This window comes from Ranitomeya variabilis, chromosome 1, assembly GCF_051348905.1.
Source record: "Ranitomeya variabilis isolate aRanVar5 chromosome 1, aRanVar5.hap1, whole genome shotgun sequence".
In the NCBI taxonomy this organism is placed as follows: Eukaryota; Metazoa; Chordata; class Amphibia; order Anura; family Dendrobatidae; genus Ranitomeya; species Ranitomeya variabilis.
Window position 1 is genome coordinate 594,341,337 of NC_135232.1, and position 17,423 is coordinate 594,358,759.

At 46.2% G+C, this 17,423-nt stretch overlaps 1 protein-coding gene across 1 annotated transcript; it reads left to right on the plus strand.

Annotated features, from left to right (window-relative positions):
- Window positions 1-5,229: 5,229 nt before the first annotated feature.
- Window positions 5,230-15,680, plus strand: PRCC (proline rich mitotic checkpoint control factor). The gene is made up of 7 exons (XM_077258604.1): window positions 5,230-6,379; window positions 6,626-6,673; window positions 7,206-7,775; window positions 7,996-8,088; window positions 8,366-8,509; window positions 9,631-9,696; window positions 15,307-15,680. Exons 1-7 carry the CDS (start codon window positions 5,369-5,371, stop codon window positions 15,391-15,393), a joined length of 2,019 nt encoding a protein of 672 aa, XP_077114719.1. The 5' UTR covers window positions 5,230-5,368; the 3' UTR covers window positions 15,394-15,680.
- The last annotated feature ends 1,743 nt before the right edge of the window (window positions 15,681-17,423 follow it).

Below are 17,423 nucleotides of genomic sequence, written 5' to 3' on the forward strand. Positions count from 1 at the left end.
CAGTTTTCAGACCTCATCCTTATTGGATACTTGTAGGTAGAGTTAAAGAAAATTCTGTATGCATACCCAAGTTTGTTGACCAGTATGCACCAACTTTGGGAACCTGTAGAAGAGACCCGGGACCTGATCCAGAGCAGTCCAGAAGAATTTAGGCAATGTTGAAAGCCAAAGGTGGATTTACAAAATAATTAAAATTAAAATTGAGATTTTTAGGAGCAAAACAGTAACAAAGCAGTGACCTGACAAAAATCTACATAACTAATCATAAGCTAAACAGCTGCAAGTCAAATTTTTGTACGAGAGAGCCAAGATGATTGTCGATAAAATTATGGTAGTTTCATGTTCTGCGCAGTAGTAGATGTGAGATATGGAGCCTGAAAGTCAAAAGTTCAAAACATTATTACTCTTTTGCTCATCAGTGTATCTCCCCTAAATTTTGAATCGGTGGAAACACCAATACTAATCACTGACCACTAGCTACAAAATGTCTAAGAAGATTCTTTGATCAGAGGAAGCTCTTTGGTTTGGAAGCAAACTTCCTCGCCTCTGTGTAAATTAACCTCAGACTTGATGGCTCTTTCACAGCAAATCTCCCTGATGTAATTACCTGGTCACGACAGGAGGCCCCCAGTTCATTGGAACTGGCACCTGGCACTCCTGAAATAATTGTTTTTGAAATTTGATACTCATACCTCAAAATCACCAGGGAGGCAGGTCTTTCCCCCCTAATCCAGACGCTTCCCAGCCGCCACTCAGGGCCTCTGCAAGCAGGGCGCCGCCTCCTCTTCCTTTATTAGCGTTCCTGGCGCCTGCTCTGTAAGTTCGAAGGGCAGCGCATGCTGGAAAAAAAAAAATAACAGCGCAGGCGCCGGGGACGCTAATGAAGGAAGAGGAAGCGGCACCCGGCGTGCAGAGGCCATGAGTGATGGCTGGGAGGTGTCTGGATTAGGGGGGAAAGACCTGCCTCCCTGGCGATTTCGAGGTATGAGGGACATATTTCAAAAACGATTATTTCAGCAGTGCCAGGGACCCGAACTAAAAGAGCCACCTTGTCAGAATGCAGCATTAGTGCAGCACAGCAAAGTGTCAGATCAGCGATCTTACACTATAACATGATGTCCCCCCTGGGGCAATGTTATAGTGTAAAAAAAAAAAATATTCACATGTGTAAAAAAATTTAAAAAAAATTCCAAAAAAATAAATATATTGTTCCTATAAATACATTTCTTTATCTAAATAAAAAAAAAACAATAAAAGTACACATATTTAGTATCGCCACGTCCGTAACGACCCGACCTATAAAACAGTCCCACTAGTTAACCCCTTCAGTGAACACCGTAAAAAAAAAAAAAAAAACTAGGCAAAAAACAACGCCTTATTATCATACCGCCAATCAAAAAGTGAAAAAAAAAACGCGATCAAAAAGACGGATATAAATAACCATGGTACCGCTGAAAACGTCATCTTGTCCCGGAAAAAACGAGCCGCCATACAGCGTCAGCAAAGAAAAAATAAAAAAGTTATACTCCTCAGAATAAAGCGATGCAAAAATAATTATTTTTTATATACAATAGTTTTTATCGTATAAAAGCGCAAAAACATAAAAAAATTATATAAATGAGGTATCGCTGTAATCGTACTGACCCGAAGAATAAAACTGCTTTATCCATTTTACCAAACGCGGAACGGTATAAACGCCTCCCCCAAAAGAAATTCATGAATAGCTGGTTTTTGGTCATTCTGCCTCACAAAAATCGGAATAAAAAGCGATCATAAAATGTCACGTGCTCAAAAATGGTACCAATAAAAACGTCAACTCGTCCCGCAAAAAACAAGACCTCAAATGACTCTGTGAACCAAAATATGGAAAAATTATAGCTCTCAAAATGTGGTAACGCAAAAAATATTTTTTGCAATAAAAAGCATCTTTCAGTGTGTGACGGCTGCCAATCATAAAAATCCGCTAAAAAACCCGCTATAAAAGTAAATCAAACCCCCCTTCATCACTCCCTTAGTTAGCGAAAAAGGGCTAGTGTCAGGGTTAGGGAAAGGGTTAGGGCTAGGGTTAGGGTTTGGGCTAGGGTTGGGGCTAGGGTTAAGGCTGCAGTTAGGGTTGGGGCTAAAGTTAGGGTTAGGGTTGGGGCTAAAGTTAGAGTTAGGGTTGGGGCTAAAGTTAGGGTTTGGATTACATTTACGGTTGGGAATAGGGTTGGGATTAGGGTTAGGGGTGTGTCAGGGTTAGGGGTGTGGTTAGGGTTACCGTTGGGATTAGGGTTAGGGATGTGTTTGGATTAGGGTTTCAGTTATAATTGGGGGGTTTTCACTGTTTAGGCACATCAGGGGCTCTCCAAACGCGACATGGTGTCCGATCTCAATTCCAGCCAATTCTGCGTTGAAAAAGTAAAACAGTGCTCCTTCCCTTCCGAGCTCTCCCGTGCGCCCAAACAGGGGTTTACCCCAACATATGAGGTATCAGCGTACTCAGGACACATTGGACAACAACTTTTGGGGTCCAATTTTTCCTGTACCCCTGGGAAAATACAAAACTGGGAGGCTAAAAAACAATGTTTGTGGAAAAAAAAGATTTTTTATTTTCACGGCTCTACGTTATAAACTGTAGTGAAATACTTGGGGGTTCAAAGTTCTCACAACACATCTAGATAAATTCCTTGGGGGGTCTAGTTTCCAATATGGTGTCACTTGTGGGGGGTTTCTACTGTTTAGGTAAATTAGGGGCTCTGCAAACGCAATGTGACGCCTGCAGACTAATCCATCTAAGTTTGCATTCCAAATAACGCTCCTTCCCTTCCGAGCTCTGCCATGCACTCAAACGGTGGTTCCCCCCCAGATATGGGGTATCAGTGTACTCAGGACAAATTGGACAACTTTTGGGGTCCAATTTCAACTGTTACCCTTGGAAAAATACAAAACTGGGGGCTAAAAAATATTTTTTGTGAAAAAAAAAAGATTTTTTATTTTCACGGCTGTGTTATAAACTGTAGTGAAACACTTGGGGGTTCAAAGTTCTCACAACACATCTAGATAAGTTCCTTGGGAGGTCTAGTTTCCAATATGGAGTCACTTGTGGGGGGTTTCAATGTTTAGGCACATCAGGGGCTCTCCAAACGCAACATCGCGTCCCATCTCAATTCCAGTCAATTTTGCATTGAAAAGTCAAATGGCGCTCCTTCGCTTCCGAGCTCTGCCATGCGCCCAAACAGTGGTTTACCCCCACATATGGGGTATCGGCGTACTCAGGACAAATTGTACAACAACTTTTGGGGTCCATTTTCTCCTGTTACCCTTGGTAAAATAAAACAAATTGGAGCTGAAGTAAATTTTTTGTGAAAAAAAGTTAAATGTTAATTTTTATTTAAACATTCCAAAAATTCCTGTGAAACAGCTGAAGGGTTAATAAACTTCTTGAATGTGGTTTTGAGCACCTTGAGGGGTGCAGTTTTTAGAATGGTGTCACACTTGGGTATTTTCTGTCATATAGACCCCTCAAAATGACTTCAAATGAGATGTGGTCCCTAAAAAAAATGGTGTTGTAAAAATGAGAAATCGCTGGTCAACTTTTAACCCTTACAACTCCCTTAAAAAAAAATTTTTGGGTTCCAAAATTGTGCTGATGTAAAGTAGACATGTGGGAAATGTTACTTATTAAGTATTTTGTGTGACATATCTCTGTGATTTAAGGGCATAAAAATTCTAAGTTGGAAAATTACGAAATTTTCAACATTTTCACCAAATTTCCGTTTTTTTCACAAATAAACGCAAGTAATAGCAAAGAAATTTTACCACTATCATGAAGTACAATATGTCATGAGAAAACAATGTCAGAATCACTGGGATCCGTTGAAGCGTTCCAGAGTTATAACCTCATAAAGGGACAGTGGTCAGAATTGTGAAAATTGGCCCGGTCATTAAAGGGCCACTGTCACCCCCTCCAGCCGTTATAAACTAAAAGAGCCACCTTGTGCAGCAGTAATGCTGCATTCTAACAAGGTGGCTCTTTTAGTTTTAGGTTCAAGTATACCCCAAATAAAACGTTTTTATACTTAGCCACAATTCCTGTCTCTAGCCAGGTAGGCGGGTCCTCACTCCCCAGCTTGGCCAGCTCCTCTGCCGTCACTCACATCTTCCTGCGCTTTCGGCGCCGCCCCCTCAGCGCTGTTATCGTTTCAAATCCGGCGCCTGCGCTGTGTACTGGTGTCCTGCGCAGACGAACAAAAGACATCCACAGAACACCAGGATGGATCTGCTGCACAGCAAACAGCTGTAGGACCTGCGATGACGTCACTGCCATGTGATTGCCCTAATCACATGGCAGTGACGTCATCGCAGGTCCTACAGCAGCTATTTGCTGTGCAGCAGATCCATCCTGGTGTTCTGTGGATGTCTTTTGTTCTCTGGTATCAGCCATTACATCAGACGGCCAGAGCTTACTGCGTCTGCGCAGGACACCAGTACACAGCGCAGGCGCCGGATTTGAAACGATAACAGCGCTGAGGGGGCGGCGCCGAAAGCGCAGGAAGATGTGAGTGACGGCAGAGGAGCTGGCCAAGCTGGGGAGTGAGGACCCGCCTACCTGGCTAGAGACAGGAATTGTGGCTAAGTATAAAAACGTTTTATTTGGGGTATGCTTGAACCTAAAACTAAAAGAGCCACCTTGTTAGAATGCAGCATTACTGCTGCACAAGGTGGCTCTTTTAGTTTATAACGGCTGGAGGGGGTGACAGTGGCCCTTTAATGTGCAAACCACCCTTGGGGGTAAAGGGGTTAAAAAAAACGGGTCAGGCCATCGGATCCGCCTTTTTCCGGATAGGCTTTTCATTGTAGCAAACAGCCGGAAGCTGTTCAGGCTTTTTCGCCGGATCTGGCTCTTCAGGCTTTTTTGCCGGAGACAAAAAAACGATGCTATGGACGTTTTTTCAAGAAACCGGAAGCGGCAGATTTGCCGGATCCGGCGAAAACCGGACGAAACACAATGTCATCAGATGCAATCCAGCACTAATACAAGTCTATGGGAAAAAAAACCTGATCCAGCGGCAAAATTCGCCTGATCCTGTTTTTTGAAAATTAGCTGGATTTAGCCTGATGGCGAAAACCCGATGTGTGAAACGCACAGACTGCCGGGATATGTAGTGCAAGCTTTGTTACTACGTCAGAGACACCACAATTCCCATGATGCATTGCGGCCGCCTTCCTTCTGCCCAGCGTGCTGCGCCGCGATGACTGTTGGGAGTTGTAGTCACTGCCGGCGCCATCATGCTCGGCGGCCTGTGAGCGGTGTAGTCGGGGTTTGGCGGCCCGGGACGTGGCGTTGTTAGGCCGGGAGCAGTGAGCGCTCCTTCCCCTCGCAGCCATGTCGCTAGTGGCTTACGCCAGCAGTGACGAGAGCGATTCGGAGTCGGAGATGGCGTCGGAGTCTCCCAGGAGATTTCTCTCCAGCCTGCCCGCACCGAGGAAGGACGTCCCTCCTGCTGCTCAGGCGGAAGCCTCGGGCTTTCCTGCGGCGTACGCCCGGCACTCCCCCGCAGAGCAGGAGCAGCCCAGCCCGGGATTCTACGGCGTGTACGGCCTCGGCTTTCCGCCCGGATACGGCCCTCCGCCCCCATACGGAGCTCCGGGCTATGGCGGCTTCTCCGGCCTCGGATACGGCCCCACTCCTGCCAGCTTTCCACCTCCTGGTATGAACCTGCCGCCCCCACCAGGTGGACATGGCATGCCCCTTCCCCCCCAAGGTGGACATGGTGGTATGCCCCTTCCCCCCCAAGGTGGACATGGTATACCCCTTCCTCCACCTCATAATGGACCAGGAATGAACCTTCCGCCTCCCCACGGGGGTCCTGGACTGAACCTTCCACCTCCTCAGGGGGGTTCTGGACTGAGCCTTCCACCTCCTCAGGGGGCTCCCAACCTAAACCTTCCGCCTCCACAAGGTGGTCCGAACATGAACATGCTTCCGCTTCCCCCTCACAGCTCCCCAGGAATGAACTTGCCCCCTCCGCAGGCGGGATCAGGACAATTCTTGAACACTCACAGTCTGACCCTGCCCCCCCCACAGAATAGTTCTGGCCTAAACTTGCCCCCCCCTCACAGCGGACTTGGTATGGCTCTCCCCCCTCCACCCCCGCAGTCTGGTAATGGACTCTCCCTGCCTCCGCCAATGACCCTCCTGTCGCCACAGGTTAGTGGTGGGCTGAATATGCCGCCGCCCATCGGTAATCAAGGACTAAGCATTCCCCCTCCTCAGCCGCTACTTCCACCCAATGCCCCTGGCCAAGGCGGGAACCTTCCGGAAAATGAAAACTCAAAGCCGAAGAAGCGATCGGAGCCTGTGAGGATCAGCGTCCCAGAGCTGCATGCGGGCGATGTGAGTATTGTAAGAGGGGTCCGAGCCTCTGTACCCTCAGCAATCACAGATACCCCCCTGTTATTTATGTGTCCACAAGTATGGGGGGGATAAGCAGGTGTTCGACACCGATGCAGATGCTTTCCCCCCCAAGACAAGGATCGGAACTGAAGGATGGAACATGTTGAATTCTTTCTACCACCTCAATAATGAATCCGAGATTTGTAATAAAAATGACTTTTTATCTGTTTGTTTTCCTCTCCGCAGTCGGATTCTGACGAAGATGAACCGAGCAGGAAGAAGTCGGTCAGTCAGGTAATGCCGTGCTCAGCCAGCGCAGGATAGGCGGAGCCGCGTACAGGGCTTCACCCGCCTGCCCTGTGTCCTTGTCCCTCTCAATAATACATGCTTTGTCCAGGGTGCTTCTGTCCCTTGTATTGGCTCAGGTTCATTACTGTAGTGACTTTTCTGTTCTTCAGTTACTGAAGGCTTTTTATTGATGGGAAGAAAAGCTTATTATTTATCATATTACGGAGGGCAGCTCACGCAGAGTGCTTGAGTGAGCTGCCTTCCATAATGACATGAATTCTTTCCTCCCTATGTACAGTTTGAGCTTCCCTCCCTAATAGTGTGAATGCTTTCCTCCCTATGTACAGTGTGAGTTTTCCTCCCTATGTACAGTGTGAATGCTTTCCTCCCTATGTACAGTGTGAATGCTTTCCTCACGCTGTACAGTCTGTGAGCTTCCCTCCCTAAGAATGTACATGTTTTCCTTTCTCTTTCCTCTGTCTGCCATTCAGGCTCACCTCACTCAGTTTATTTTTTTCCCTTTCAATTTTGTGTCCAGGGCTCCAGGGAAGGCTTCGGATTGTCGTCTTTACTCCCTCAACCAAAAAATGCTCCTGGTGGAGATTCCAAGCGTCAACCGCTCCCCTACAACTTCACAAAAAAGGCTTCTGAGGCTCCCAGCGAGCCAAAGCTTCAGAAAATGACCTCTGCATCCAGATCCAAGCTCAGCGCGAACCTGGAGGTGTCCCACACGCCATCCCCATCCGCTATCAAGGCGGCGGCCAAGAACGCGGCCCTGCAGGTCACCAAGCAGATCACCCAGGAGGAGAACGAAGAGGACAGTGATGACGAGTTCCGGCAGAGCAACTTCTTCTCACTGTCAGAAAGCAGTGAGATCCCTCCCTCGCCATCCGAGGCCTTCACCTACCCACTCCCTCCCGTGGATGACAAGGGGCCGCAGGAGGTGGAGCCCATCGAGCTGCAGAACGACGCAGCAAATGCCCCGTTAGAGTTCAAAACCTCAACCGGTCCAGCGCCCGGTCAGCAGTTGCCGGCCTCGTCAGGGGACGACTACCAGTACGACCAATATCTGGAGTACGCCAACTCATCGGGAGCCCCGTACTATCCAGTAAGTGTTAAATACTACATATATTTAGCTCTAATGACCAGCCAGTGCTGGGTGGCCCCAGCCATGTGTGATGGGGCTTTTATTCCATGCACCTGACCTGTGGCATACAAAGCTCTCAGGTGGGGGTCAAGCACAGAAATTGCACATGGCAGCTTGTTTATATGAAACATTGAGCTTTTGGCATCCGCTTCATGATCACGGTGATTGTTTCTGCCCACAGCAGGGTTATTATGGCAGTGGGTATTACCAGGAGCAGGTGTCCTCCACGCAGCGAGACGGCACGGCCAGCGACTCCTTCATGGACGATGAAGCGGTAAGGTTTCTAAATAAATCGTTTCTGATGAATTCTGGGACCCCACAGATCCTGAGGATGCCATGCCTGCACTGACTAGGCACCGGGTCCCCCTTTAAAGTATTTTCCTGCACGGATACCTGCTATGATGCCCAAATGTTGTGTGCAAGTACTGCGGCCCCTCGATCGGTGGGGTACCTAGTGGCCCCTAGTGAAAAAATATTGTTACCGATTTAAAGGGGATATTTCTGGCAGCTCCTATCACATCCCTTTTAATGACTTATCATCATTATTGCAGTTTAAACGGCTTCAGGGTAAGAGGAACCGCGGAAGGGAAGAAATTAATTTTGTGGAAATCAAAGGCGACGACCAGCTGAGCGGTAACCAGCAATGGCTGACCAAAGCCCTTACAGAGGAGAAGAACATGAAGTCATTCAGCAAGGTAGTGGGGGCTTATTTTCATCATCAAGTGATGGTGGGGGGGGGGGGATGGGGGTTTTGATAGCAATACTGAAATGCCCCCATTGGCAATGGCCTGTTGGCAGTGTCGCACATGGTCGTTGGTCTTTTCAGGGCCTGATTCTTGGTACCACTGTTTTTTTGGAGTAGCCATTTAAAAAAAGCAAGTGGGTGGTGTATGGATAACTGGGCACACGTTTCAATGATTGTGCCCCCACGATTGTTTAGAAGGTGGTCGGGAGCCATTAAAGGTGTGGATGATTTAAAGGGAACCTGTCACCCCCCCAGGCGTTTTTAACTAAAAGAGCCACCTTGTGCAGCAGTAATGCTGCATTCTGACAAGGTGGCTCTTTTAGTTCTGGTTGCTGTAACTACCGAAATAATCAGTTTTGTAATTTGTCCTAAATACCTTTTCTTCAGTCAAGGAAGCAGGCCTTTCTCCCCTGCTGCAGACGCCACACAGCCGTAACTCAAATCTTCTTGGTGCCGGGTGCTGCCTCCTCGCCGCTGGTTTGAAGTGAGCTGGCGCCTGCGCTCTTTTCTCCTGCCTTGGGCAGGCGCAGTCAGCGCTGCCCGTCTGTCCTCATATGCAGTCCAGCTGACTGCGCCTGCGCGGCCGCCCTGCTTGTGAATCCCAGCCCCGCAGTGAGAATAAATCATAAGTCACTGCGGGGCTGGGAATCACAGGCAGGGCGGCCGCACAGGCGCAGTCAGCTGGACTGCATATGAGGACAGATGGGCAGCGCTCACTGCGCCTGCACCAGGCAGGGGAAAAGAGCGCAGGCGTCGGCTCACTTCAAACCAGCGGTGAGGAGGCGGCGCCCGGCACCAAGACGATTTGAGTTACGGCTGTGTGGCGTCTGCAGCAGGGGAGAAAGGCCTGCCTCCTTGACTGAAGAAAAGGTATTTAGGACAAATTACAAAACTGATTACTTCGGCAGTTACAGCACCCAGAACTAAAAGAGCCACCTTGTCAGAATGCAGCATTACTGCTGCACAAGGTGGCTCTTTTAGTTAAAAACACCTGGGGGGGGGTGACAGGTTCCCTTTAAGGTTCATGACCGTGTGTGTTTGTTTTTTTTGTGTTTTTTTTCTACCCATTAGAAAAAAGGAGAACAGCCGACAGGACAGCAGAGGCGGAAGCACCAGATCACCTACCTGATCCACCAGGTGAGTAACGAATGTTCCAGTATCGGGGGCTTATGCTCCTCTCGTTCACGTCCTGCACACTTTACTGTATGGAGGCCATATCTGGACTTCCCGTGGTTCTGCTGTACTAAATTAAGTAGAACTGCAGGAGTAACCGGTAATCAGGAGGACTACCCCACGTTATCAGCTCCATGTGAAAGGCTATGTTCAGTGGTTCTCCTCTGCCTGTGAAGAGACTCTGTGGAACCCCCAGAGGTATTGTGTATGGATGAAATATTAACCCCTTACTGTTGCTGATAATTTTGGCTTTCAATTTTTTTTTCTTCTTTACTCCCATCCAAAAGTTAATTTGCTGTCAACATTAAGTGAACAGTGCACTAAACTGTCCTATATTTCTGTCGAGAAAGGTGGCTGCAACCTGGCCTCCAGAAGGATCAGAGCTACCTTGGAAACTTAATTGGCATCCCACAATCATTTTCAGTTGACCGTTAGCTAAGTAGACACACACCAACCTAAACATTCAACAGAAGTACTCAGCCGGCACCGATGACTCATGGAAACTGTCAAGAAAAAGTCAAAGATGCTATATGATTTTACAGGATTAGAAGGGTGAAGTGGTCAAAAATGATACTGAGAAGGCCGAACTTTTAGATACCTATTTTGCATCTGTGTTCTCTTAAGAAATCAATTGTAACATCAACTGATCTTAACGGTGCTATTCAAGGAATAAAAGAATCCACTTTGTCTATAAACACTGAGAGGGTGAGGGAACACTTAACTAATTTACATCTCCTGGTCCAGATGAATTACATCCTAGGGTCCTGAAAGAGTCAGCAGAGGAAATTGCAGAATCACTAGCCAGAATCTTTGAAAAATCCTGGAAAACAGGAGAAGTCCCAGAAGATTGGAGAAGGGCAAATGTTGTCCTTATCTTCAAAAAAGGAAAGATGGAGCCAGGAAATTACAGGCCAGTGAGCCTTACATCTATACTGGGAAAGATCTGTGAACAAATTGTTAAACCGCATGTATGTAAAGGTACCTTCACCCTGAACAACTTAACAACGATAGCGATCCGTGACGTTGCAGCGTCCTGGCTAGCGATATCGTTGTGTTTGACACGCAGCAGCGATCAGGATCCTGCTGTGACATCGTTGGTCGGAGCTAGAAGGCCAGCACCTTATTTCGTCGCTGGATCACCCGCTGACATCGCTGAATCGGTGTGTGTGACGCGGATTCAGCGATGTCTTCACTGGTAACCAGGGTAAACATTGGGTTACTAAGCGCAGGGCCGCGCTTAGTAACCCGATATTTACCCTGGTTACCATTGTAAATGTAAAAAAAACAAACACTACATACTTACATTCCAATGTCTGTCGCGTCCCCCAGCATTCTGCTTCCCTGCACTGTGTCAGCGCCGGCCGGCCGTAAAGCAGAGCACAGCGGTGACGTCACCGCTCTGCTTTAGGGCCGGCGCTTACACAGTGCAGGGAAGCTGAAGGCGAGGGATGTGACAGACATGGCAATGTAAGTATGTAGTGTTTAGTTTTTTTACATTTACACTGGTAATCAGGGTAAACATCGGGTTACTAAGCGCGGCCCTGCGCTTAGTAACCCGATGTTTACCCTGGTTACCCGGGGACTTCGGCATCATTGGTCGCTGGAGAGCTGTCTGTGTGACAGCTCTCCAGCGACCACACAACGACAAAGCCGACGCTGCAGCGATCGGCATCGGTGTCTAGATCGCTGCAGCGCCGCTTAATGTGACGGTACCTTAAGTTCTTGGATAATAATACAGTAATTAACCAGAGCCAGCATGGGTTTCTAGCAAACAAGTCATGCCAGACTAATCTAATCTCCTTCTATGATGGAATCACTGACTGGCTTAGTAATTGTACCAGAGTGGTCATTAATGGCTGCACATCCAATTGGAAGAGTGTTACAAGTGGGGTACCACAAGACTCTGTCCTGGCCCCAGTGTTGTTCAATATTTTTATAAATGATCTAGTTAAGGGAACTGAAGGTAAACTACTTTTGCAGACGATGCTAAGCTAGGAGTTATATCTAACACTAGAGAAGACAGAGAAGCTTGAACAATGGGCAGCAACTAATAGAATGGTATTTCACAGGGAGAAATGTAAGATTCTACACCTGGGCAAGAAAAACGAAAATTACATCTGCAGAATGGGTTCCTTCCGACTCTAACATTTTATGGAAAAAAAATTGTAAAGAAAAACACAACCCCAAAATAATTTTTAAAAAATATATTATACAAAGTGCACATTTGGAATCGCCGCTTCCGAAATGACCCAACCTATAAAACTGTCCCACTTGTTAACCCCTTTAGTGAACACCGCAAAAAAGAGGCAAAAAACTGATGCTTTATCATACTTCTGAATAAAAAGTGGAATAAAACGCTATCAAAAAGACAAATGGGAGTAAAAAATGGTACAGCTGATAATGTCATCATGTCCTACAAAAAAAATACCATCATAAAGCTCTGTCAGCGGGAAAATAAAGTTATAGCTCTCAGAATAAAACGATGCAAAAATAATTTTTTCTATAACTTAGTTTTTATTGTTTAAAAGTGCCAAAACACAGAAAGATATAAACGAGGTATCACTGTAATCGTAATGACCCGAGGAATAAAACTCTTATTAGTTTTACCACTTGCGGATTGGTATAAAAAAATAAACTGAGAAAACAATTCCTGAGTTGCTGTTTTTTGTTCATGCTGCCTCACAAAAATCGGAATAGAAGTGATAAAAAGTCATGTTCCCGAAAATGGTACCAAAAAAATGTCAACTCGTCCTGCAAAAAACAAGCCATAACATGACTCTGTGAGCCAACATATATAAAAATTATAGCTCGCAAAATATGTGGATGTGATAGTTTTGCAATAAAATGCATCTTTTAGTGTGTGACAGTAGGGAAACACAAAAAAAATGTAAATCTGGTATCGCTGTAATCGTACCAATCCGAAGACTAAATCCACCATATCACTTATACCGCAGGAGGAACGGCTTAAAAAAATACTAATTCTTCACCTGCTGTTCATTTGATCATTCTGCCACCCAAAGATCGCAGTAAGGCTCGGCGCACATTTATCCTGCGCTGAGCGTTTACATCGGGCTTTCCGTGTAAATCTCTGAAATATGTGATTCAGACAGACCCCCCCGGCAGAAGATTCCCTATAATGAGGCAGATGAAGGTACTGTGGACGCCATAGGCCCTGTGATCCGGCGGTGTTCGTGTAATAGGATTGGATAAAAATGCAGTCAACCACAGATATGGGGAATGCACTTCCATAAAAGACACCATTGAACAGAGTCCAGAGTAACTCTGCTGCCACATTATAGTGAATGGATCCCTCAGTGGTTTAATCAGAATTGCGTCACTCAGAGATTTATATGGAAACCCCAAAGTAAGGGCTTAGAGTTTTATATGGAAACCCCAAAGTAAGGGCTCAGCTTAGATTGCCGGATAAATGTGATCCCAAATGTTATGTAAAATGTTCCCAATAAAAGCTTCTACTCGATCAACACAAACAAGTCCCTACTCATGTCAATGTAAATATAGGGGGCTTCCATGTTACTAGCAGCACAAAGGCTCTGGAAAAGTGCTATAGCTACTCGCATTCCAAAAGAAATTCAGCAAATTCTATGCTTCCAAATGCCCCTCTCCCTTCTGAGCACCAGTATGTCTAAACCACATTTGGCATCCACATGTATGGTATTTCTGTAGCAATGAGATTCCGCTTCATTTAAAGTTGCATGTCTCCAGAAGCATGAGCTGGTCGCTACAACGTACTAGGGACTGCAATGTGTACTTGTCACTACAACAGCAGTGTGTAAATTTCACTCGGCAACATCAACTGGAAAACTCTCACGGAGTCAAAATCGTCATTACACCTGTAGATAAATTCCCAAAAGGGTATAATTTGCAAAATGGGGTCACTTGATGGGGTATCCTGCCCTTCTAGTAATTTGGGGCTCTGTATATGGAGTCTGCAAACTATTCTAGGAAATTTTCTCTCCAGGAGGCAAACAGCTCCCCGGGTCTTTCCATAGTCTCTATGGCTAAGCAGTACTGTACAACCATATATAGGGTATTTCTACATTCAGCAGAAATTGAGGGATAAATATCTGCCATTTTTACCCATTTATGGTATTGAAAATGTAAAATCTGGTGCTAAAACAAAAAATGGTGGTAAGTGTAATTTTTTTCTTCACTGCCCAACAGTATAAAATTCTGTGACACACCCGTGGTGTCAATATGATCACTGCACCTCTAGATTAATTCATTGAGAGGTGTAGTTTGTAAAATGGGTCCACTTATAGTGATTTCTTCTGTTCTGGTACCTCAGGGGCTCTGGCAATGTGACATGGCACCCTCAAGCTAGTCCAGCAAAATCTAAACTAAAATATGGCACTTCTGAGCTGTGCACTGTGCCTCAAAAGTAGTTTCCCCCCTACATGTGGGGGGTATCTGTGTACTCAGGAGAAATTGCGCAACAAAGTTTGGGGTCCATTTTTTTATCTGTGTGAAAATGTAATAAAATTGGGGATGAAACATTTTTTGCGGGAAAACTATATATTGTTTTTCATTTTCACAGATCAGCGTTGTAAAATTCTGTGAAGCACCTTATGGGTTCAAGGTGTTCACCACAAGTCTAGATAAATTCCTTTAGGGGGGTCTAGTTTTCCAAATTGGGTCAATTGTGTGTTTTTTTTCACTGTTTAGACACATTATAGGGGCTCTCCAAACACAACATGACACCTGCAGACCATTCCACCAAGTCTGTGTTTCAGAACGTCACTCCTTCCTTTCTGAGCCCTGCCGTGCTCCCAAACAGTAGTTTTCACCCATATATGTGGTATCTGCTTACTTAGGAGAACATGCACAACAAATTTTGGGGTCCAGTTTTCCTGTTACCCTTGTGAAAACACAAAAATTTGGGTCTAGAATCAAATTTTTGTTAAACAGTTACTGTAAATGTTCATTTTTTTCCTTCCACAATGCTTCAGCTCCTGTGAAGCACCTGAAGGGTTAATAAACTTCTTGAATGTGGTTTTGCGAACCTTGAGGGGTGCAGGTTTGAGAATGGTGTTACTTGTGGGTATTTACTTTCATATAGGCCCCTCAAACTCACTTCAAATGTGAGGTGGACCCTGAAATAAAAAAAAAAAAGGTCTTAAATTTTGTTGATTTCTGAAAAAAAAGTTCAATATTGTGCTGATGTAAAGTAGACATATGGGAAATGTTATTTACTAAGTAATTTGTGCGATATGACTCAGATTGAAGGGCATTGCAAAATTAAAAGTTTGAAAATTGCGATTTTTTTTTTTTTTTTTTTTTTTTTTTTTTTTTTTTTTTTTTTTTCTTTCTTCTTCACAAACGCCAAAAATTATATCAAACTAATTTTACTACGGTCATGAAGTACAATATGTGACGAAAAGTCTCATCAGTTGTATCGGTTGAAGAGTTATGACCTCATAAAGTGACAGTTGTCAGAGTTGAAAAATTAGTCCTGGTCACAAAGGTGAAAACAGGCTCAGGGTGAAGTAATGCTGCTTTTAGAGACATGTAACTTCGCATTCAGTTACAAAACGGCCTTTCCTTTGTCACTTGCAGGCTAAAGAGAGGGAACTGGAACTAAAAAACACCTGGGCAGAGAATAAGATGAGCCGGCGGCAGACGCAAGCGAAATACGGCTTTTGATGCCCCTCCGTGGCTGGGTGAGGTTTGGTTGCCGAAGTGGAAAATCCAGATAGCAGCTATTGCAAAGTGAACCGACATACAGTCAGCCCGCCCGCTGCACACCCTGTGTGGGCTACAGACTATGGGAGAACTCCAACCTTTATTAAAGTGGTGAATACCATTAACTCTGAAATGCCAGACTGTTATTTTTTTTTTTTTTTCTTCAGCTTCTGGCTGGCACTGAAACGTTTACCTGTATAATGTGTAAATGAAAGGACATGGACTAGATGGTAAAAGACTTTTCCACACGCTCTTGAGGTTTCTTTTTCAGTTTGTCGCTTTACAGGTAGTCTGTCTCGCCACTAGATCTCCCACTGAGGGCCTCTCGTGTTGTCGGAGGCAGCAAGTTTGTGGGGTCCTTATAAATACACTTGAGTCCCACATTATACTTTGCATGGGTGACTTGGTTTGATTGCTGGATATATTGGGTTCTGAAATCAGGTTCTTGCTCCCTTTTTTAATTTGGTTCCTCTCTTGGGTTCCAAATGGGAAGTAGTGAGCACCACCTTGGCAGGCAGTGTACATGTATGTCGTCTAATCTTGAATCCTGCCTAATCCTTAATGAGGGTGCACCTTCCCATGTCTATTGAAAATCCAATGCATTTGCCGCTATACTCTACATCTGGCGCATGTGCAGTTCAAGCTAAAATCTTGTATGGGGTCCGGCGCATGCTCAGAGCAAGCTGAAATCCTGTATGGGGTCCGGCACATGTGCATTGCAAGCTAAAATCCTGTATGGGGTCCGGCGCATGCTCAGAGCAAGCTGAAATCCTGTATGGGGTCCGGCGCATGCTCAGAGCAAGCTGAAATCCTGTATGGGGTCCGGCACATGTGCATTGCAAGCTAAAATCCTGTATGGGGTCCAGCGCATGCGCAGTGCAAGCTGAAATCCTGTATGGGGTAAGGCGCATGCACAGTGTAAGCTGTAATCCTGTATGGGGTCTAGTGCATGCGCTGTGCACGCTGAAATCCTGTATGGGGTCTGGCACATGCTCAGTGCAAGCTGTAATCCTGTATGGGGTAAGGCACATGCGCAGCGTAAGCTGTAATCCTGTATGGGGTAAGACGTAGTGCAAGCTGAAATCCTGTATGGACTCAGGCACATGCGCAGTGCAAGCTGAAATCTTGTGTGGGGTAAGGCGCATGCACCGTGCAAGCTGAAATCCTGTATGGGGTAAGACATAGTGCAAGCTGAAATCCTGTATTGGGTAAGGCGCATGCGCAGTGCAAGCTGAAATCCTGTATGGGGTCCAGCGCATGGGCAGTGCAAGCTGAAATCCTGTATGGGGTCCGGCGCATGGGCAGTGCAAGCTGAAATCCTGTATGGGGTCCGGCGCATGGGCAGTGCAAGCTGAAATCCTGTATGGGCTCAGGCGCATGCGTAGTGCAAGCTGAAATCCTGTATGGGGTCTAGTGCATGAGCAGTGCAAGCTGAAATCCTGTATTGGGTAAGGCGCATGCGCAGTGCAAGCTGAAATCCTGTATGGGGTCCAGCGCATGGGCAGTGCAAGCTGAAATCCTGTATGGGGTCCGGCGCATGGGCAGTGCAAGCTGAAATCCTGTATGGGCGCATGCGTAGTGCAAGCTGAAATCCTGTATGGGGTCTAGTGCATGAGCAGTGCAAGCTGAAATCCTGTATGGGGTCCGGCGCATGGGCAGTGCAAGCTGAAATCCTGTATGGGGTCTAGTGCATGGGCAGTGCAAGCTGAAATCCTGTATGGGGTCCAGCGCATGGGCAGTGCAAGCTGAAATCCTGTATGGGGTCTAGCGCATGGGCAATGCAAGCTGAAATCCTGTATGGGCTCAGGCGCATGCGTAGTGCAAGCTGAAATCCTGTATGGGCCCAGGTGCATGCGCAGTGCAAGCTGAAATCCTGGATGGGGTAAGGCGCATGCGCAGTGCAAGCTGAAATCCTGGATGGGGTAAGGCGCATGCGCAGTGCAAGCTGAAATCCTGTGTAGGGTCCGGCGCATGCGCAGTGCAAGCTGAAA